Source organism: Bombyx mandarina, chromosome 01, assembly GCF_030267445.1.
Source record: "Bombyx mandarina strain Sakado chromosome 01, ASM3026744v2".
NCBI lineage: Eukaryota > Metazoa > Arthropoda > Insecta > Lepidoptera > Bombycidae > Bombyx > Bombyx mandarina.
Window position 1 is genome coordinate 4,164,480 of NC_143208.1, and position 22,537 is coordinate 4,187,016.

General features: G+C 37.5%; 1 protein-coding gene across 1 annotated transcript in view; it reads left to right on the forward strand.

The window, feature by feature from the left end:
- Positions 1–9,791: 9,791 nt before the first annotated feature.
- Positions 9,792–22,537, forward strand: part of RhoGAP15B (RhoGAP_ARAP and RA_ARAPs domain-containing protein RhoGAP15B) — an 86,266-nt gene continuing 73,520 nt past the window's right edge. The window contains exons 1-2 of the mRNA XM_028178548.2: positions 9,792–11,596; positions 12,172–12,370. Of these exons, the coding sequence (XP_028034349.2) occupies positions 10,101–11,596; positions 12,172–12,370 (1,695 nt within the window). The 5' untranslated portion in view covers positions 9,792–10,100. The remainder of the gene's footprint in view (positions 11,597–12,171; positions 12,371–22,537) is intronic.

Consider the following 22,537-nt stretch of genomic DNA (forward strand, 5'->3'; position numbering starts at 1 on the left):
GCCGCTGCCTACCACCTAACCTTTCGTCATATCGTAAAGTTTATTTTCCGACCTCATTTTTTGGAGTGATTCACATCGAATTGAAACATTGCGGGGCAGCATATAGCGTTTTAATAGAATTGTTCTCCGTTGTTCTGATTTTTACTGTAAATTACGCAAACAATTTTACTGCTTTATTAAATTTTCTATAGGTACTAGGTATAGTAATGGACGACGCCGCGGGCGCCCGGCATTTCATTTACGACAGCCGCTGCTCGATGCAGAGATTCCCCTCGCTATTTAAAAACTTCAAACGCCATTATTGGAATCGAAATTAATGTGTATTATGTTATTGCTAGTTGTCCCGCAGGAGTCGAAATTCGACTTTAATCAAATGAAATTTTATGTTTAAACATTATTATGGTTCTATTGTCAAATAATGTTTTACTTATATAATAGATTTCACCAAAACTTACACTATAGATAAATAACATTAAAGACAAACAATATTCATCTATTCGGAATTTTACCACAGACTTTAAACATTAACAAAAGTTTGACAATTGTCAATAAACAAAGAGTATAATTTATGTATGTGTGTATGTCAAATACATGGTAGTGTGTGTAATGTTTTCTTTATTGATTTAATGTATCTTTTACGCATTATTTCAAAAAAATATTAGCATTGTGCACTGCTTCTCTATATTCTCTATAAGTGTGGAAAATTTCATACTCCTCCGTCCGCGCAATTTTCGTAAAAAGGGATACAAAATTTTTGCTTCACATATTAATAAATAGATAATGTTATTATATTGGATGAGGGTGTGCAGTTTATTGAAATAATCAACTACGAAACCTTAGCTTGATCTTAAATCTTTATCTATTTCTTTATTCACAACCTCGGTGACGCATATCTCTCGAATGATGTTGATGATGATGCCGCTTACTGATTTAATTAAACTTGTTCTTGCCCGCGATGCAATTTACTTTTGTGTTACTACGTGCCATCTACCGAACTTTTTCTTAATGTGCTTAATTTGAATGAATCAATAAGGTCCAGGACAGTGTGCCACTAACTAGTTGATTTAAAAAAAAATCTCTCGGTGAATCTGTTTCCCGTGTACCGTAAGTAAAAAAATATGTTATACGAAAGCAAAAGTTTGTTTTGCTCTCGGAGAAAGTACAAAGCCCGTGGGCGGAAAACTGCGGCGCAAGAATTCAATTTGTGTGATATCTAGACCGTGGTTTCTACGAACCTTATCTTGGGAGACAAATAAAATCTATTATTGAACTTAAAATTTTCCATATACTTGAATTCACTCTAAATATTCTCGTCGCCGGAAAAAAAAACTACACACACAAATAAGGACTCGAATCGAATCCATATTGTTCTACTAAGAAAAATAGGGCTTATTTAGCTTTACACCAACGAAGCGATCCATTTAACCAATCAAAAAAGTATTGTAAAAATTTTGGTAAATAGTTTATTTATTTTAAACTATATGAAATACAGTGCATTAGTACTCCTGGTGCTATCAACGAGAAACTGTAGGCAATTTGCTTCCAGGCCTTCGAACGCGTGTATAGATTACAAACATATCTAGACATATGAACCCCAGGAATTCAGATCGTAAGGTTTACCTCTCAGATAGTCAACACTGTCGACGCATAATCCCGAGATTACGTACTCTATGGTATCGTCTTTTGCTAGGCATAGGTGACACCTACCATCGACAGACTTCTTTAGAATATCCCTTTCTGTGTGTCTCGTAATTACTGCCTGATCTTGTATAGCGAATACCGAAAATTCTAACGTGGGAGACACGATTTGTTTCTTAGGCCAGCGGAACGAATACTCTCGATCTATATTACCCTTCTCTATAACGGACCTAAGAAATTGTCCATGTAGCGGTTTCACTCTCTATTTACTGATGCCCGTCTCTATTGCTGCTTTCTTAATTTCAGCATCGGTGTAGTTTTTATATTCTGTTAATCCTATATTTATTGCATTATTTTTACCATATTTATGTATTGAGTGTTTATCTCTTTTTGTTTATCTTGTTTAACTACTGCTTTTATTATATTATGTTGGTGTACTTAAAAGAAAGACGCTTATCTATGAAAGCAAAGAATTACTACATAGTTGGGTAGGATTATGGTGATATTTACCCTTTAAACTTGTCTTTCATAACGTATTACTAAATTATTTATACCATCGCAGCTATAACTATTCCTAACAAAGTTGAGAAAATAAATCGAGTTCCCAGACGTCTAGCTGTAGTCCGTAGCAACGCTCTATACGATGCTACGTATGAGGAAACGCTACGCTTTGTCTACTTCGTGGATATCTCATTTCCACAGAATTTAATTCTACGAAGATTGAAACGCGCGATGAGCTTCTAATTTCGTTTCTGGAAGTTGAACTTCACGAAGACACCTCGCGATAATGACCTTTTAACGTTTCCACGTTTTCGTAATTAATGTAGTTAGTAGAATTTTTGTTTTTATTTAAAAATTAGCTAAAGCTGAATAAAAATATACTCTATGAAGTAGTGATTTCAAAGTTTTAATTTTAGACATAAATTCAACGACTTAGTACAAATTCATATATACAATTCATGTAGCCAATGGTAAGTGGCTCGTGATTTCGATAAACTCGAAGTATGATAACAACTAACTATTTAATATTTATCTTCCATTCATCTAACGTAGTAAAAGCAGTAGTTCTGCTTTTTTAGCTCAGTGACCGAATCACATCAAAACGAGTTTCTTGCGCTGCACGCGCTCGCTTCGTATATAGGTGAAGGTGATTTAAGTGACCCACTAAACGAGTTTCCTGCATTCGTTCGAGCCTCGCCCAAGATGGAGACTATGAGAGGTAGGAGGTGCGACCGCGGTCGATATTGCAACTAGACGCGAGGCAACCCTAAGGACGTTTGACTGAGTTTTTAGCAAAAACGATTCGAAGTCGGCAGTGGCGCTCGGCGATTATCTGTCCGCCCAAACGTTGTCGCTTATGTTCCGGGATACTCCACTGGATCAGAACCCGCCTGCCAACCACTATCCGCCCACTCTTTACTTTAAACTGAAAGCGACATGCTATTGCGTGTTAGCGCGGCCCGCGGTCCTATTCTCTTCGGTCACTCCGAACCGTATTGAGGGTAGTCGGCTGCTGTAATACTCATTTTCAACAGCTTTCAACAATGTTTTAACCACCCTACCTCTGAACGCCAGTCCATTAATCTCAAAGGAAGTTTCGTAGAAGCAAGCAAGAGTATTGTAAATTACGTTCAACTAGATTTTTAACATAATTTGTCAATTGCCTTTAATTAAATTAACTTGCGATACTTACGTTCCCATTGATTTCTTATTGCTTTCATTCGCTTATTATTAAATGTGAATAAATGCGTAACTGACTAGATTGGAATTTCTTTTATGTATATTATTTAGCTGTTTTATCAATATACGAATTGTATTGAAAAGTAAAAGTAGTGTCGATATTCACAAGCTATCACGATCTTTTAGGTAGTTTAATCAATGGATCCCAATTGTTATGGGCATTTCAGTTAGAGTGAATATTGGCAGCTGTAGTTAGGATCTACTTTAGTTTTTGCAATGTAAGAATGTTGTAACAATTTAAATTTATATTTTGAGGTTTAACATAAATTTATGTGTAGGTGAAGACAACAGCGAAGCTTGTATAAATAATCGATTATTACTACAGGGCCTTGGCTTTATTCTAAGCACAGGGGTGTAACATTGTACAAGATGACGTGTTTGCGGTTTGCGTCGACAACCACGCCGTTCAAAATAGATTTACAAGTAGGTACGTACATACAAAGAGATTATGTACTTGAAACTTAATTGCACGCGTATCTTGTGGCTTTAAAAACCAGCTCACTATATTTTTCTTCTTTGCTTGTGGACCCCTTTCTCTTCTTGTTTTTTTGTTTTGCCTTTATAGAAAATTTTGGTCAGGTTTGAAACAAAAAATTTTTTCACCTACTTTTATATGTATAATAAAAAAAAGGATTAAAAAAACAAATTCCTGAGAGTTTATACCCTCAGACACAGCCCACTGAGTTTCTCGCCGGATCTTCTCAGTGGGTCGCGTTTCTGATCCGGTGGTAGATTCTGCGAAGCACGGCTCTTGCTAGAGTTCGTGTTAGCAGCGTCGTCAGGTTTGAGCCCCGTGAGCTCACCTACTAGTTAAGGTTACGCTGGAATAGCCTCAAGGCTACCAGATTAGGTAGGGAAAAAAAAAGAGAATTTAGTGATTATTGTTTGAATTACGATCATGATCGCGAATGTTCGTTCAGTGATCGAAATTTAAGGAACATTTAATTTTGTTTCTTTTTAATTTTCTTTTAACGCATTGTTATAATAGAACATATATAAAATAATCGAAATATAGGACCGATTATGCATTCGATTGTAGAAAGAATATTCGCATAATAACTTTGAGGGCAATTTGATGCATGCAATACACGTACATACAGAAATTCAAAGAATATATTTAGCTCCGTGTGTTCCGATGCGAACATCGATTAAGTCACAGTTGACATGCGTCAGTTTTTCATTTAATTATGGGCAGCGTGTGGTGTCTACTGCTCCACCACATTTTACGTCGTCACTTAGACGAGTATAACAGATTTGATTATTAACTACCGTTACGAGCGAAACAATAAAAATCTTAATTCAAAAGCGACTAACCTACATCGCATCTGGCAAAATGAGTTGATATACGAGGTCGGCACTGAAAATTTCGGGAATTAACGAAGTGACACAACATTACTATTTAAAAATGTATTTATTGCTTTTCGAAGTATTCTCCGCGAAATTTGACACATTTTTCCATACGATGGAACTAATCATTGAAGCAACCATTCCATTCGGAAGTTGGGGTCTCCAAAATGGCCGTTTTGTAGGCGTCCACAGCTTCTTCAGGTGATGAAAATCTCTGTCCACGCAATTTATTCTTTATTTTAGGGAAAGTATAGAAATCATTAGGGCTTAGGTCGGGGCTGTACGGCGGATGGTCTAATAATTCTATGTTTTCTTGCTCTAAAAACTCTTTTGTTCTGTGTGCGGTGTGAGAACTCGCATTGTCGTGATGGAGGATGATGCGGCGGTTGCAGTTCTCTTTACGGAGTTCAGAAACGACCTGTGGCAAACAAATGCTAGCATATCATTCTGCATTAACCGTTCTTTTTCCCTCAAGAGGAATAGTCGTAACATGGCCGGTTTTGGAGACAAACGTGGCCACCATTTTTTTTGCAACACTCCGTGAACGAACAATTTTTGTTGGCTTTAACTCATTTTCGAACACCCAAACTCGTGACTGGTTTTTTGTTTCGGGTTCGTACGCGTATATCCAGGATTCGTCACCTGATACAATGTTGTATACAGCATTTGAGGATCCTGCGTGGAATCTTTCGAGAGTTCTGACGCACCAAGTAACGCGAGCCGCTTTTTGCTCTTCACAGAGCGAATGCGGTATCCATCGGGAAAACAACTTTTTTACACCTAATTGTTCATGCAAGATTATTTGTATTTGACTCATGCCAATGTCTAAAGTTGCCTGAATTTCGCGGTATGTCACATGTCGATCTTCCTCAATCAGTTTACGCACAGCATCAACGTTTTCTTGGGTGACTGCAGTTTTTGGACGACCTTGACGGGGATCATCACTGAGCTTGACACGTCCACGTTGAAACTAAGCAAACCAGCGATAAATTGTGGTTTTGGATGGGGCTTCATCACCAAATGCAGAAATCATCCGGTCAACACACTGTTTTTGTGTTAAACCATTTCGAAAGTCATAATAAATCATCACTCTTGAATTTTCTCGAATCAATTCCATTTTCTCAACGACTAAACAGGTTTGACAAAACCTGGGACAAGACCGAGAATCTTTTTTTAAATAAATAAATGGTATTCGATTTTTAAAACCAAGGAGTTTTCAATTAAAAAGATTTTAATATGACAGGAACAGTGGAAATATTCCATTCCCGATACTTTTAGTGCAGCCTAGTAGTGTACAAGATAGCAATTTTTAATGTGCACCGGGATTGATGTTAAGATATTTGATGCATTTTAATGCAATATAGCAGAAATAAAGCTACTTTTTAGGCTTAAACTCTGGTTTGTACTGATATTATATCTATTTTTATGACTATTTTACTTTTTTCGAAGTTGCGGTCGTCTAAGTAGTCTTAATAATGACTACGACTCGTAAAAACTGAAAATGTTTTATTATGTGAAAATCTCGGTCAGTAAGGCAGTCAGTCACCTATGCACGATACTCTCTCGATACTTGTTAGAACCACAACAGCCTCTCCTTCTGATTTGTATGTTTCTCTATTTCAGATACGAATTTTAGAAAACTAATTACAAAGATATATAATAATATAATTATTATTATATATAGTTATTCTTTATAATCTTATATAATAATAAGATTATAAAGAATAACTAATTTGATAAATATAATAAGAACTGCGATACAGTAAAAGCTTTTTATTTGTGGGGTATATGTAAATATACCGCGTGAATATTCCGTAAATAACTAGTCAGGTCATAAGTATTGTCACACAGTAAAAACTTTTCTTTTAGAATGCTGGCCACAAAAAAGTTTATTGAATTCGAATTTCGAATTGTTCATGAAAAATAAAAATGTATACTTTTAGAATTTTACTCATTTTTAAATATGGAGTGGACGCTTAAAGAAGACCGTGTTGCAGTTATTGCGTTGCATCGTTGCGGTTACGCGCCAATTAAAATTTTTAACATACTGAAAAATTTGAATATAACCAAAAGATTCTTTTATCGTACCATCAAACGATACAATGAAGACTCTAGTGTAGATGACAGGTCAAGAAGTGGTCGCCCTAGGTCTGTTAGGACTCCAGCAGTGATAAAAGCTGTGAAGGCGCGAATTCAAAGAAATCCCAAACGTAAGCAGAAACTGTTGGCCCTTCAGATGGGGTTAAGCAGAACCACGGCGAAAAGGGTGTTAAATGAAGACTTAGGGCTTCGGGCATATCGAAGAAAAACAGGACAGCGTTTGAATGCTCGTCTAATGGACCTGAGACTGAAGAGATGCCGCGATTTGTTGAAGCGGTACGCGGGAAAAAAATATCGGGAAATTCTTTTTTTGGATGAAAAAATTTTTACCGTAGAAGAGAGCTACAACAAACAAAATGATAAGGTGTATGCACACAGTAGTGAAGAAGCGAGCAACCGTATTCCGCGTGTCCAACGAGGTCATTTTCCATCCTCGCTCATGGTATGGTTGGGAGTTTCTTATTGGGGCTTAACAGAGGTACATTTTTGTGAGAATGGTGTAAAAACGAATGCAGTTGTGTATCAAAATACAGTCCTGACGAACCTTGTAGAGCCTGTTTCTCATACCATGTCCAATAACAGGCACTGGGTATTCCAACAAGATTCGGCGCCAGCTCATAGCGGCGGCGGCGAAGAGCACACAAGACTGGCTGGCGGCGAGTGAAATCGACTTCATCCGGCACGAAGACTGACCGTCCTCCAGTCCAGATTTGAATCCGTTAGATTACAAGATATGGCAACACTTGGAGGAAAAGGCGTGCTTAAAGCCTCATCCCAATTTGGAGTCACTCAAGACATCCTTGATTAAGGCAGCCGCCGATATTGACATGGACCTCGTTCGTGCTGCGATAGACGACTGGCTGCGCAGATTGAAGGCCTGTATTGAAAATCACGGAGGTCATTTTGAATAAACTTTAGTGTCATAAGAATCTATGTTTTGTTAAGTTCATTTTGGTATATGAATTGTTACATAATGAATAAACTTGTTTCAATTATTTTACATTAAACATGTGACAGAATTTATGACCTGACTAGGTATATATGGAAGGGTAATTTAGATAGGTATGTATATGGCGCGGCGAAGCGGGCTTGTGCAAAGGCGGAATCAATACAGCGGCGATACCATTTAACAGCATACTTATAGCAGGTTAGTAATAAGATCTATTTTCCTTTTTTATTAGTCCATTTGACGGCGCGTGGTATCAATGGATATTCGGTTGGATACATACATATTCAAATACATAGATGTCACCGTCGACAGAGTGATGACATTTCATACCGAGTTAAAGTTAGTGTGCAACCGAGCCACATTCTTACTCGACCGTCTGTACCCCATGATCTGCAAGTGAAGTAAGTTGTCCTTTCATTATAAAGTGTCATTTTACAAAACTTACTTACGTAGCCTAAGCAAGTGTAGTGTCGCGGTCCACACTCATAATCTCCAATCCACTCTCGAACCTTTTAGTCTCTCGAAGCACCGGTCAGCGTTCTCGTTGTATTCATCGAATGCGATGAAGAGTTTCTCGACGGATCTTCTCAGTGGATCGCGATTCGGATCCGGTGTTAGATTCAGTGAAGCAGTGCTCTTGATACGGCTAAAGTTATAAAACTTTCTCATGTTGAGCCCTATGAGCTCACCTACCCGTCTTTACGTAGCTGGAATAGCTACATAGAATTTCTAATGAAAAAAAACATTGAGAGTTTGGTCTAAGCTGCATAAAATGGTTTCTTTGAATTTTATAAGAAATTACTTTCAAGAATGTATTAGCAAAGTTGCAAGTACATTATTTTGCTCTACACATTCAAAATTCAGCAGACAATCTGAGTAAGAGTTGTGGTTTATTAAATTCCAAAGTAAACTAATCTCCGGAATATGAAATTCAAGGTAACTAATTAAATTAATTTCCTATTCTATCAGAAAATATTTTATTATTTTGCAAACTTTGTTTGTCGTAAATATTTTCAACATTCAAATTATTTGAAACATCTAATAAATTGATTTTTATAAGTTTTTGGTGTGTATCCACGTTAACATAGGTTAGGCTGTTGGCTTATCTGCTACTTTATGCTATTTAATAGCCGAATGCAGTACAAGGAACCTTATTTAGAGTGTACCTACATTCATACGTATGATTTGTCTCTATATTATGAACATTCTATATATAATTTGTTGTCTATAAACTATGTAATGTATGTATGATAAGCTTTAAGAATTTATTTCATAGACGGAGAGCGTGCTCACAGCCCACCTGAGCTACAGGAACCCGAGAGGAGATCTCGAGATTTGAGCTCTCATGTCTCAATTCTATAATAATTTCAGCGCTTTAATAAAAATACAGACCTTCGATCAACGATTCACACACAGTAAGGAAATACTAGAGATTTCAAATTCAAGCTTCTTTGTAAAATTGTAGCCTAATGTATGTATGATAAGCTTTAAGAATTTATTTCATATACGGGGAGCGTGCTCACAGCCCACCTTTCCGATCCGGTGGTAGATTCTGCGAAGCACGGCTGTTGCTAGGGTTCGTGTTAGCATCGTCGTCAGGTTTGAGCCCCGTGAGCTCACCTACTAGTTACGGTTACGCTGGAATAGCCTCTCTAGGCTACCAGCTTAGGTAGGAAAAAAAACCAGCCCACCTGAGCTACAGGAACCCGAGAGGAGATCTCGAGATTTGAGCTCTCATGTCTCAATTCTATAATAATTTCAGCGCTTTAATAAAAATACAGACCTTCGATCAACGATTCACACACAATAAGGAAATACTAGAGATTTCAAATTCAAGCTTCTTTGTAAAATTGTAGCCTAATGTAAAGTACCTGTGTGTAAGGACCAAACCAATATTTAAACGATTAGAAGTATTAAATTGTTATTATCTAAGTATGTACTAGTATTATGGGAAGATAGCTTAGCAATAGTTTAGTTCAGTGATTCAGTGGTAATAAAACAGAGTGGTGGCTGGCAACACCGTTACTACCACCCTTCGTTTTGTTCTTTCGTGTGTGCAACGTTTTTTGGTTTTATTTATTTTCTTTGTTTTCATTTTACATATTCGTTTTTAATTCTTTACTTTTAGAAACCTAAATTTTCTTTTGTTTAAGACAGCCTATACTAAAAGCGTGTTGTTGAATTGAGGTCATTGTGTTAAATAAGTGAGTTATTGTGAGTCACCATAGTTTTTGTTTGTGCAGTGTGTATAAATCAATCGTTTTAAGTGATAACATGGGTCTCTATAATATTATTTTGTGATTGTGGGTTTGCGAAATCTTTACCAATGGATACCCCGCCTATTCCTAAGCCTAGAAGCGCATTTTTACCTCAAAATGATCCACTAAAACAACCCGTTCCACTGCCTCGTACTAAAGTACCTCCCAATGATCGAGGTTCGGCTTCAGAAATTCTTCGATCGATAAGTTCAGTTTCAAAACAATTAACAGAAGATGTGGCCTCGAAGCTTAGCAGCTCCGCAAAGTCCGCTAATGAGAAGATAGAAAAATCGATAATAGACGGGTCGAGGTTCGCCAGAGGTACATTAGAAAAAACCATTACAACATCTCGCGCTGTGAGAGATTCCGTTACTAAGTCTGTGATTGAGGGCACACGGTCTGCCGGCCTCAAGTTACGACGCTCAACGAAACCTGACAGTATAGAAGAACCAGATCAGAGATGTGTGTCCATGCCTGTTGTAGATGTGAGTTTATTTGATAATATTCAGTTTCATTCACCTTTGTTAGAACAGAAGAGATATAAAAATGAAGATGACACTGAAACGGCAGACATACCTCCTATTCAGCTGAATGCTACACATTTAGATGATCTGTCGTTATTTTCTAATCATTCTGACACTAATACAGATACTGTCAGTAACTTTTCTCATGATAGCAGAGAATTAGATGACAATTCCAATGAGCATCTAACCTATGATACTCCCAAACCTTCAAGAACTAACAGTATTGTGAGTTTTGGATCATTCCCAGAAATACCAGAAAGAAGAAAAAATAGAGAGTCTGTTGAAGTAATGAGACAAAACTCCATGTATGAAAATTGGACTCTTCCATTTCAAGCTAAAAAGGAAAATAAAACAAAAGATGTTGAATTGGTTACAGAAAATACATCAAGACCAAGTAAAAGTACAATATATGAATTTGATCCTTTGCATAAAAGTAGTACAAGCTCAAAGTACCAAGGAGTTAGTAATGAACTTTTGCTTCTTGAGTCATTTCTCACTGGAGATACATATGGTACCATAGTCTCTAACGATACTAATGATGATAAGTTTAATTTTGATGAGAGTGATTATTTTAATCCTCCAACACCACCTGAGAGATTTGATAGTTTATTCCCTGAAGAAAAGCCAACTGAAAGGGTGCAAAATAGAGATAAAAACTCAAATTGGTTTGTGTCAGATTCTGATTCTAAATCAATTACAGAAGACGAAACAAAGCAATCAAATTCAGTTATACAAAGATTCTCAAGAAGGCTGAAGTTAGACAATGTTCTTAACAAATCAACTAAACAAACACCACCAAAGATAGAAGTGGTCGAAAGGCCTCCTGTTCACACTCAGCCTGTGCCATACTTCAGTGGCATCCTTATGAAGATAGTGTCTGGAGTAGTAGAAGACTTATTTAAAAATTCACAATCTCGGTATTGTGTTTTATCTGATCAGAAGTTAATGTGTTACACAGATCCTACAAATTCAATCCTTAAAGAGGCATACACACTCGATAACATTTATTCAATTCAAATAGTCTTGCCACTATCTTCTAGGTAAGTTCAGTTATAGATTTGCTTATATTTTCTTAAGTTTTTGTTCAATATATTTTATACCATGTATACCATTTGTGGGACATGTCGAACTTAATCTTCAAGCCGTGTACTCAGAACTGACTCAACTCAGAAAATTATTTTAAAACAAATGTATTTTGTAAAATATGTTTATACCTAAAAAAGTAAAGCACTATACAGAAGACAATGTGGAACAAAACACAAATCTATTTAATTTTTAAAAATAAATATTTAGTAATTTTGTGTGATAATATAACAATCTTAAGTCAAAATGTCACATGGCCTGAACAACAAGTTACACAATAATGCTCTGGCTCAGAAGTTTAAATATGAAAGCCAATTAAGATTAGTAGTTTTAGAATATTTTATAAAGATTTCATGGATTTCTTAAACCCACTAAACTGCAGCTACAAGTAACTACACAGTACCAAAGGCCAATTATGCTGAAATAAGACACATCTTGTATAATTGAAATAAGCCACTATTCATATGCATATCAATTTAATTCATTAAAATAAGAATATGTGAATATGATATTATTTTTCTTTGTTACATAGCACTACCAGCAACTCATATTGCTTCGAGTTGTCTGTCTCATCTGGAGGGATCCGGAACACACCGCGCAAGATCCTGTTCAGCTGTGCGAGTGCTTCTGAACGTCGACATTGGGCACAAAAATTTGTAGAGCATCTCACAAACAACTTTTCAACAAACCACACCTCGGAGATTACAAGATGCGGATGGTGTTATCTTAAGGTGAGTTTTATTTGAATTGAGACATCGATAAACAAAATGTTATGAGACTCCATAATTTCAAGGAAAAGTAGCATCAAAGTACAAGAAGTATATATATTAATTACCAATAAAATGTATATCCAAACACAATAATAATTAAATTTTAAATGCAAGTGTCGCAAATGCATTTGCCTCAAAAAGTGGCACTGCTATAGCGCTTGCGGCGACATTCCACAAACCGCTCAATCTATATCAGACTATCACTTGAGATTGGCTTTAGTCATTTTTTTTTAGTGTTCATAATTGTCATAACAACTCTTGTAATAACTTGAAGTAACGTAAAGTTTTTTCATACAATTAGTGATCACAGCGGAGCGTCACCAAGTTTCACGATACATTGCAAATACATATTATATTTAAAATAGAAGTGTTAGAAAAGTTCATAATAGTAATTAATACTTTACTGTATAACTAACACTAACTATAATCTAAAACTAATACTTGACTACGAGTTATTATTTCTATTGCGTTGTCTGTGCCTTCATAAACATGTTATTTTTAGACGACTAGCTTTGAAGAATCTTTTCTTGAATAAGGATTTTACTCAAGAAAGATTACGAACTTATCTTATTATGCGACGCTTAAGCTTCCTATTTCCAAGATGAAATTGTAGGCGGAACGTTCCCGGAATTAGTTCGTTTCCCCTGCCTTCTAACTACGCGTGGAAATATTACAGGTTGGAATATTCTAGATTCATCTACGAAGATATAATAGTACGCGACCGCTATTATTTTGAGCAAACTCAAACAGAGTTGAATAAACGTTAAGTAATTCTTTTACTAAACTAAAACCAAATAATTTGCGAGAGGAGTTCAACTTTTTAATTCAGTTTATTGACAGTTGAAATGCTTCAGTACATTATAAATGATGACATTGTGTCACAATACTTGCTTGCGTATTAACAATAGTACCTACTCCAATTTACTAATATAAAATACGTTTTGCTTTGAGCTGACGGTCTCTTCTGGAGAAATCTGGAATGCTTCTCGTAAGATCCTGTTAAGACGTATGTGTAGATTTCGACATCGGGAACAGAAAGTAGGACATCTTAAAAATTTGCCTTTGAGATTACAAGATTTTCCTTTGAGATTACGAAATTTAAATATTTGTCAAATGTTTTGTCAATGTATAGATATATACTATGTGAGGTTTCATAAAATGCATATACAGACTTCTCTTTTAAGTACAAAAAATATAGGTACATTTTAACGTAAATATCTGTATAGTATTACACAAAGTTGCGAATCGCGTTTATGCGAGTATGAAAACGGACAGGTTTAATATAACGGAATTATAGCGAATTGTTACAGTAAGGCTCAAATCGCGAATTATGTCATGGTTAGGAATGACAGAATTCCCGCCCCTAAGGGTAGCACTATTATTTACTATGGGCAGGCCCCGCACTGCCCTACTCGATCCCCCTCGCTCTCTCACGTCGAAACAACAATGTGCTGCATCTCACTGACGAGAAATCACCCCCACCCCCCGTCATTCTGGCAGGAGACTAACTGTCACAATACTTGGTGGAACTGCCCAACCACAAACTTGAACGGTAGGCGACTAGACGCCTTCGAAATCGTCGGCCCTCCAACTCCGACTCATTTCCCCTATAATAACATGTTGGCCTCTATTTTTGGAAATTCGTTTCCAAATAATCCTTGTCCACCTCATGGTTAAATGATGCTATAACGAACTGTATCTTTCCCGCGGTGTGGAAAGAAGTGGACGTTATCGGCATACACAAACCTGGAAATACTAAAAACGAACCCAAAAATTACCGCCCAATTAGCCTCCTCCTAACGATAGGCAAACTGTATGAACGACTGATTCGTAAACTACTTTGGGACTTTCTCGCCTGAAAAGGCATCCTCATAAACGAATATATTGGATTCCGCGTCAAACATTCGTGCATCCAACAATGCACTGCTTCACGGAGCACATCTTAGTAGGACTAAATAGTCTTAGACCCATCTCCTCGGGAGCGCTCTTCGATATCGCGAAGTTATTCGATAAAGTCTGACACAACGGCTTAATTTACAAACTATACCAGATGGGAGTGCCAGACAGAAACGAGCTCATCATACGAGACTTCTTGTCGAACCGTTCGTTTCGATATCGAGTAGAGGGAGGGAATCGGCTCACTCCCGCGTCAGATCTCGGCCTTAGTCCCGCAAGGCTCCGGTCTCTTACCGCTTCGTGGCTTATACATTAACGCGACATACCCCGGTCGCCGGCAACCTAGTTAGCTCCCTTCGCCGATGATAGGGCTTTAATACTCGAGTAAGAAGATGTCGTTCATCCACAGTAAATTCCAGATTGCAGCCACCAATTTAGAACTGGTTTCGGACGTGGCGCATTGACATCAACATTACGAAAAACACAGCCTTGCTCTTCAAAAGGGAGCGCCCTCCCGACGCCACTGCGAATATCTCGTCTCGAATTAGGCGCGGTATCTCCATTCTTGCCATCAAAATTTTTGGCCAGTTCATGCCGTGGCGTCACCCTCGACAGGGGGATGACATTCAGTCCGCACATTAAGTCAGTACGCGATCGAGCCGCGTTCCTACTGGGTCCACTCTACTCCATAATCTGCTAGCGAGGTAAATTGTCAAATAAGGTGACATTCAACAAAACTTGCATATGTCATCCAATCCCGCTTGTGCAGGATAGCCGTCGAAGCACCGTGGTATGTGAGAAATGTAGATTTTCACGACGACCTAAATCTAAAATCGATATGTAAGTTTCTTAGGGAAGCATTAGAACACTACTTTGAAAAAGCACCGCGGCACAATAACTCTCTTATCGTGGCCACTGCTAACTACATATTCGATCCAGGCGACGGGGCAAAGCAAAGCTGCCGTCCCCCAAAACATGTCTTGTCGGATTCCCTGTATCCACTCTCGGTGCTTTTAGGCTCGCAAGCACCGGTCACCGTCTTGCCGTAGCTGTGATTGTATTTTAATAAAACTTACGTGGACGTCCAAATAGTTTCCTGTAATAAATCAAAGACCATTCATTAAGCCTATCAATAATCCGTTTCACAAACATTAGTCTTCGAGTTCGAATGGGCAGTTTAGTAAATTGTATTTGGCTTCATACTTACTTTGTATAACGGTATCAAAGCAATTCGGATCTCTCTTACCTCACATCATTTTAATATTACAAAAATTTTGAAGTAAATAAGATTCCCGCGAAAATTTGAATATTAACATGCTCCAAATTCAAAAATAATCTCACTCCGTTTATTTACTGAAATAGTGCATATAGCCTTTTGTTAATTGTACAGCTTACGTATTTGCGTGTATCCCCCGCAAAGCAATTTGCAGGCTAGGAGAACCATTATTGCAAATAATTGGAACTTCGATCTCTTTGGTTACGCAGTGGCGTGGTTGTGCGCTGGGCATTGACATCTATTAACGACTACAATCAGTTGCTATCAGGTGGGACGTGATATGTTTGCTTGCATTCGACGGGAAGGCAATTTAGACTAGAATGCACACGTCGGTGTGTGACAGAGAGACAAGATGAACAGAAGCAACTACCTCGTCTTACCTGCGTTTCTATGACTTTAAAAAAACAATTTTATACCTCCTATACGGCTATGACACGAGCTATTGTAACGGATTCATTTAGTTTTTGTTGTATCGCGCATTGTTTATCAGATAGATACTTTGCACATTTTAATTCAGTGATACTTACACGTGTAGCGCCATTACCACTTGGCGGTCCTAAGACTAATGTAATGCAAGACTACGAGTATATGTTCAATACGTGTGGACACTGGACCTTAAAGGGTTAAACATACGTTGGCGCGGGATTCCTTTCAATAGTGCATTTCATAATAGAAAGGATCACAAATGTAAATGAAGAATAAAACGAGAAGCTTAACATTTTTGATTAAATTAAGATCATCCAAACGTAAGAATAATTGTAAATATTATGATAAAAATACTGAGTATTTTTTTTCGTACAAGATTAAAATTATTCTTTCCTATCTATCAAAATATACCAAAACTTTAAGTTACAGGTGTAAATCAAATAAAAACGTACACGATGAACAGATTTTTTAATACACAATTTATAGGTATGAGTTTATTTGTTATGATGTAGAAGCTCGGCGCGCATCGCTACAAATAGACGAAGTATTGCAGAGTTTACAGTCCTTACTAGTTGCTTCCAATAAAATATATTTTAAAGTCAGTGAAGTGAAAGAAAATTTTTCCTAGGGATTAATAATGCTGTTCCGCACGGTCGAACAGCGAGATTTAATAATGTTTCATTTTATACGTAATTGTCGGGCGCACTTCAGACGTTCGTGAAAAATGTAAGATTTTTGAATCGAATTTTCTAAATAAAATTGAAAATCACAGCTATATTTGCTGTTTGCACAACTTTCAATATAATTATAATAACTATTTCGATACTGCTTATTCAAATAGCATCGTTAGTTTCGAAATGTTTCTTTTACTCGTGTCTTTGAGCTTTACAAATTTTTTATCTGGAATAAAAAGTATATTAATTAGACGAAATTCGAATAACTTGAAAAAAAAAATTATTCGCGATAATATAAATTAAATGTATCTTTTCTGGTTTCAACGCTTTTTCTACACAAATACTTTAGTGTATGTCACGCGTGCTCAAACAGCAACTGCTTTAATCTAAATAGTCGTCCATTGCCTATTAAGTAAGAAGACCAATAAGACTTCTCGGGTGAATGGACCATACCAGCGACCAATTTTGTTCAAAATTAAAGAGTATATTCGTAGAATAAAAACGTAGCTCTCAAACTTGTTAAATAATTGGTAGTATTGTTTGGGTAGGATAAGAATTGGTTTACTTTACCTAAATTATGCGGAGTCTACAAGCGCGGGTGTTAGCCTTTTTTGCCGTTTTTGACCGAGAAGCATTCATGTGACTGTAGGGCATTATATCTATTATTACAATAGCGTTTGGTGATTGGTAAGCGCATGGCTGTGCTCCTGGCAATGTTCAACATGTTAATGGATCGAGAGGATCCGTAATCACGTGTTTTGGGCAAAATCGATTTGAAGGATGCTAGAACGCTCGAGAAGTACAACATCATCATCATCATCATCAGCCTTTATCTACCCACTGCTGGACATAGGCAAAGTACAACGCCATCTGTTTATTGTCAGATAGCGGAAACACACATCGAAGATACTCGACTTATGAGGAATGTTCTCGACGAATCTAGGGATGTCGTATCGATTATAAAAGTGTTGCAGTCAGCTGGTCGATTTAATGCGAGACGCTTGCGCTTTCTGAATAACTTTGGCTTACGACAGTGATTATAAAATACTTATAAGTTTGTAATAGTGTATACTGTCGCTTCATGTTATCGTTTCTCATAATATCTCCACTAACTTCTTCTTTGTGTTTGTGCTTTCATTTGACAATAAACTGATAGTGTTTTAAACTGTGCTGTTGTTTAATTTTACAACACTTTATTGGTGACCTCTCATACAGAACGCAATATGAGTGTGGAAAAAACAATTGCAAGTGGCAGTAGTGACCTTGGTCGTGTGGGTGTAAGGGTACCACCGTTCTACCCGGAAAAACCTGCGCTCTGGTTTGCACAGCTGGAGAGCCAGTTCCTGTTGTCGAGCATCACCGCTGACTCGACAAAATTCCACTATATCTGCAGCCAGTTGGATGAAGCCTACGCTTCGACAGTGGAGGATATCATCACCAATCCTCCAGCCAATGGGAAGTACGAGCGATTCCACAGAAAGCTTAAAGCTCCTATTATATGCCATGCCAACGACAAAGGGAAGATCTTCCACCGAGTGGGTGATATTGCTCGGTAGACCGACGGTCCGAATGTTGTTGTTTCGGAACTTGTACATATGCGAGCTTATCTTGAAAATGTCGTAAGCGAGATTCAGGCACCTGTCAATTATCTTGCGTTGTATGATGGCTACCCGCCACAGAGATGGCACGCAGCTAGTAATCGGAACTACTCGAAGCGAAACAGCGAACGGATCACCTGAAGCGAAGCGGAAGAAGTGAATTAAGAATTTTAAAGTGTTCTGCGAGTATTCTAAGTGATAAATACAGTTTCTTATTTATACTTCGGTAGAATTTTTATTTATCCCGAACCCCAACAATAATAAAATTTAAATGTGTCAGTGTTTGTTTTTTCTGTTAGCAACTTTACAAGAGCGTTGAGATACTTGGGAGTTGATATTTGTGTTTGTTTGTGTGTAGTGCCATATTAGGTTGTATCTTGAGGATTTTTAACTGATCACAACTAAGTACGTATGATTTTTATCCCTGTGGAATCACTGTTTACGGGTACCCGGCCATGGGAGGTAACAGGTCTGGCGATGTCGAAATCTTGAGCCTCTTTGGAGCAAGAGAGAACGAGGATTTATGTATGGCGTAGATGGATAGACGAGCTCACGAGCCACCTGTTTTTAAGTGGTTACCGGAGCTTATAGACATCTACAACGTAAATGCCGTCACCCAACTTAAAATATGAGTTCTAAGGGTTCAGTATAGTTCGTCTCAGTATCGGTATACTGGGTCTCAGTATACTTCGGTTTAGTTGGTTCTGTCAAGAGTGGCCATGCTGCCATCCGACGTGGTGTTACACGCGTCATCTCCACTGACCACTGTTCTTCAGGCACACCACCCCAACTTACTTAATTCATTGTTCTTGCTCCCTGTTTTTATTAGCCAAGAGTGCGGTCCCCTAGGACACCCTTGGGACGGGTCTCCCATCAGCCACTCAACCCTTTGCCCTTTGCAAGATATAAAAGGAATAAGAAAGTAAACGAAATAAACCAAAGAATATAACAATAGAAGAAGACGAAGGATAATTAATAAACAAAACAATAACAACGAAGAGAAGGACAGACAAACTCAAAACAAACGAAAACCAAAATGAAGCAAACAAAAAAACGCAAAATAATAAAGGAAAAAGTCAGCGACCCGATCATCCCAGAAAGAAACATCTTTCAACTAGTTGCAGAGCCCAGAGAGCCCGGTCCTTCTGCTGGCATTGGTCCGCGTCGCCCATTCTTTCTCGTCACGAAACGACGAGAGAAACTGAGCGATACCCTAGGAATGGTGCCCAGAGGCCCGTAATCCACTACTTATGGAAGCACTCTGTCGAACTTCAGCAAGTCCCTCGAGGACGGAACCTTCGGCAAAGCAAAGAAAATCGCTCGCCGAAAATCTATTCACGTCAGGGTACTAACTAACATCTGCAACAAACGCTCTACAGAGCACTGGATATCAACGCAACACTGGAGTCGTACTCCAATCAGTTATTTTGATTAGCATTTTAATTCTGATTTCGAGAAATTTTACTTATTTTTGCTACAAGAGCTTTGATTTTTGGGCATGACCAAATTCATTTCGAGAACATTCTCAATTGAATGTTATTTTGTAAATACACAGCAAGTATAAAAATAAATAAAGTACAGATTATCAGATTTCAAAAGACATAAGAACTAGTTATGGATGGGATAGGTTTGTCGCGAGCCCACTGTTAATAGCCTTAAGTCCTTTTTTGTAATAAAATTGTTTTGTCAATTTAGATGTGATTATGTTGTTTTGGAACATTGAAAACGATCACAACATGTCACAATACTTTTCCTGTTTCCGTATTAACAGTACACTCGATTTACTAATAAAATACGTTCTCGTTTTGGGTTTGTCATTGTCGTGTTATTCACCTCCGACAATGAATGATGTTGTTACACGCAGTAAAATCCAATAATGATATAGCCAATGTGCGCTGCTCACTAATAAAAGTACAGAGTATAATAATAAATATACTAATTTAAGTAAATTTTGTTTTGTTGTAATTAATTCAGAATACGCTATTTAATTTAGTAAATGCATTAGAACCGATACGTAAGTATCATAAATTAGCGTCAGAACGCTACTTCGACAAAGATGCACGTCCTGAAAAGCCTCTTATCATGGCCGCTGCTAATTACATATCCGACCCATGCGACGGGGCAACGCAAAGCCGCCGTCTCCAGAAACATGTCTTGTCGGGTCCCCTGGATTCACTCTCGGTGCTCTTAGGCTCCTCAAGCACCGGTTACCGTCCCAGTCGAACTCTATGGTCACGATTTACGACGAGCGAACTAAGCCATAGATTCTCGCCGGATCTTCTCAGCGAGTCCTGACTCCGATCCAGTAGTAGAGTCTATGAAGCACTGCTCTTGCCAGAACTGGTGTTAGCAAATTTTCTCAGTTTGAGTGCGTTAGCACATCTGCCTGTCAACGCGAAATAGAGCTGAAATAGATCCTTAGGCTATCAGCGAATAGGTAGGGGTAAAAAGTTAATGCAGTACATAAACTACCTGTAACTTACAGTATGTGACCCGCAGGTAATTTTACAGCGGAGCGTGACTGGGTTTCACTAGTGAAATTTAAATATGTGGACTGAAACTTTACGAGTCTGTGCTGACGTACACATACATAGTGCTATAGTGCTAATAGTACTATACGTGCTATGTTGTGACTAGAAAACACATCAACGCATGTAGTAATAACATTTAAATTTTGCAAAACATCAATAGTGTTCGTGATATGTGTTTAGGAATGTAAGCATTATGTGCAGAATGATCGTTGACTATAGCAGTTCCCAGCAAGTAGGTTGCCTATTAGCATGCTAAACATATTTTTTGTTTTTGAAAACAAATATATACTTTGATTATTATATACTATTCAAATATGTATTAGCTGTGAACGGTATTATGTTGCAAGTGCATTCTGTTGAAGTATCAATTTCGAATCGCTTGCATTTGTTTCGAGAAAGAGTAGGTTTCCATTACGTTATCGATAATGCTTGAGAAATACAAGACGTATATGTTAGTGTATACTCGTAGTTGCGGTTGCGTCAACGTGCATTGTAAAATATCGCTTTATGTGTTTTATCTACCTCCCGATTCAGTGATATCGCGCGTGCTAGATATAATTCATGATTACGAAACGGGCCATTGACGACAGATCCATTGGATTCGCTTTCTAAAATTAATTATACACTTGGAACTATTCTATCACTGGGAGTCATTCCCTTTTTATTTTATACGAAAGCGGGAAATTATATAAATTGATCGATTTCACTAAATCAATATTACGACTTTGCCTCATAAAAAGTGTTTAGTTACTTAAAAAATTGATTTGCCTAAAAATACAATTGCTTATAAAATATAAATAGTCAAATGAAGAAACATTTCCTGTCACTTTAATCGTATTTAAGTTATTGTTTTATGTATTTTTATTTATATGTATTTTTCATTTAATATTAGGTTTTTTTTTTTTTCTTTAATACTTAGTTTCAAAAGCATGCTTTAATAGCTCTTATATTGTACACTATTCCCCTCTTATACATCGTATTTCTCTCTGCTAATGGTTTGCTGGAAGAAAACTCATGAATGAGTTAAGCTCGCCTTTGTGCATAGTATTTAGACATTCTTTAAATCTGTTTTAATTGTATTTTCTTTTGTGTACAATAAGTATAAATAAAATAAATAAATAATAAAAAATACCTCAAAAAATAAATAAAAGTCAATCATACCTAGTCAGGTCATAAATTCTGTCACATGTTTAATGTAAAATAATTGAAACAAGTTTATTCATTATGTAACCATTCATATACCAAAATGTCTAGTTAATGACACTAAAGTTTATTCAAAATGACCTCCGTGATTTTGAATACAGGCCTTCAATCTGCGCGGCCAGTCGTCTATCGCAGCACGAACAAGGTCCATGTCAATATCGGCAGCTGCCTTAATCAAGGATGTCTTGAGTGACTCCAAATTGGGATGAGGCTTTGAGCACGCCTTTTCCTCCAAGTGTTGCCATATCTTGTAATCTAACGGATTCAAATCTGGACTGGAGGAGGGCCAGTCTTCGTGCCGGATGAAGTCGATTTCACGCGCCGCCAGCCAGTCTTGTGTGCTCTTCGCTCTATGAGCTGGCGCCGAATCTTGTTGGAATACCCAGTGCCTGTTATTGAACATGGTATGAGAAACAGGTTCCACAAGGTTCGTCAGGACTGTATTTTGATACACAACTGCATTCGTTTTTACACCTTTCTCACAAAAATGTACCTCTGTTAAGCCCCAATAAGAAACTCCCAAC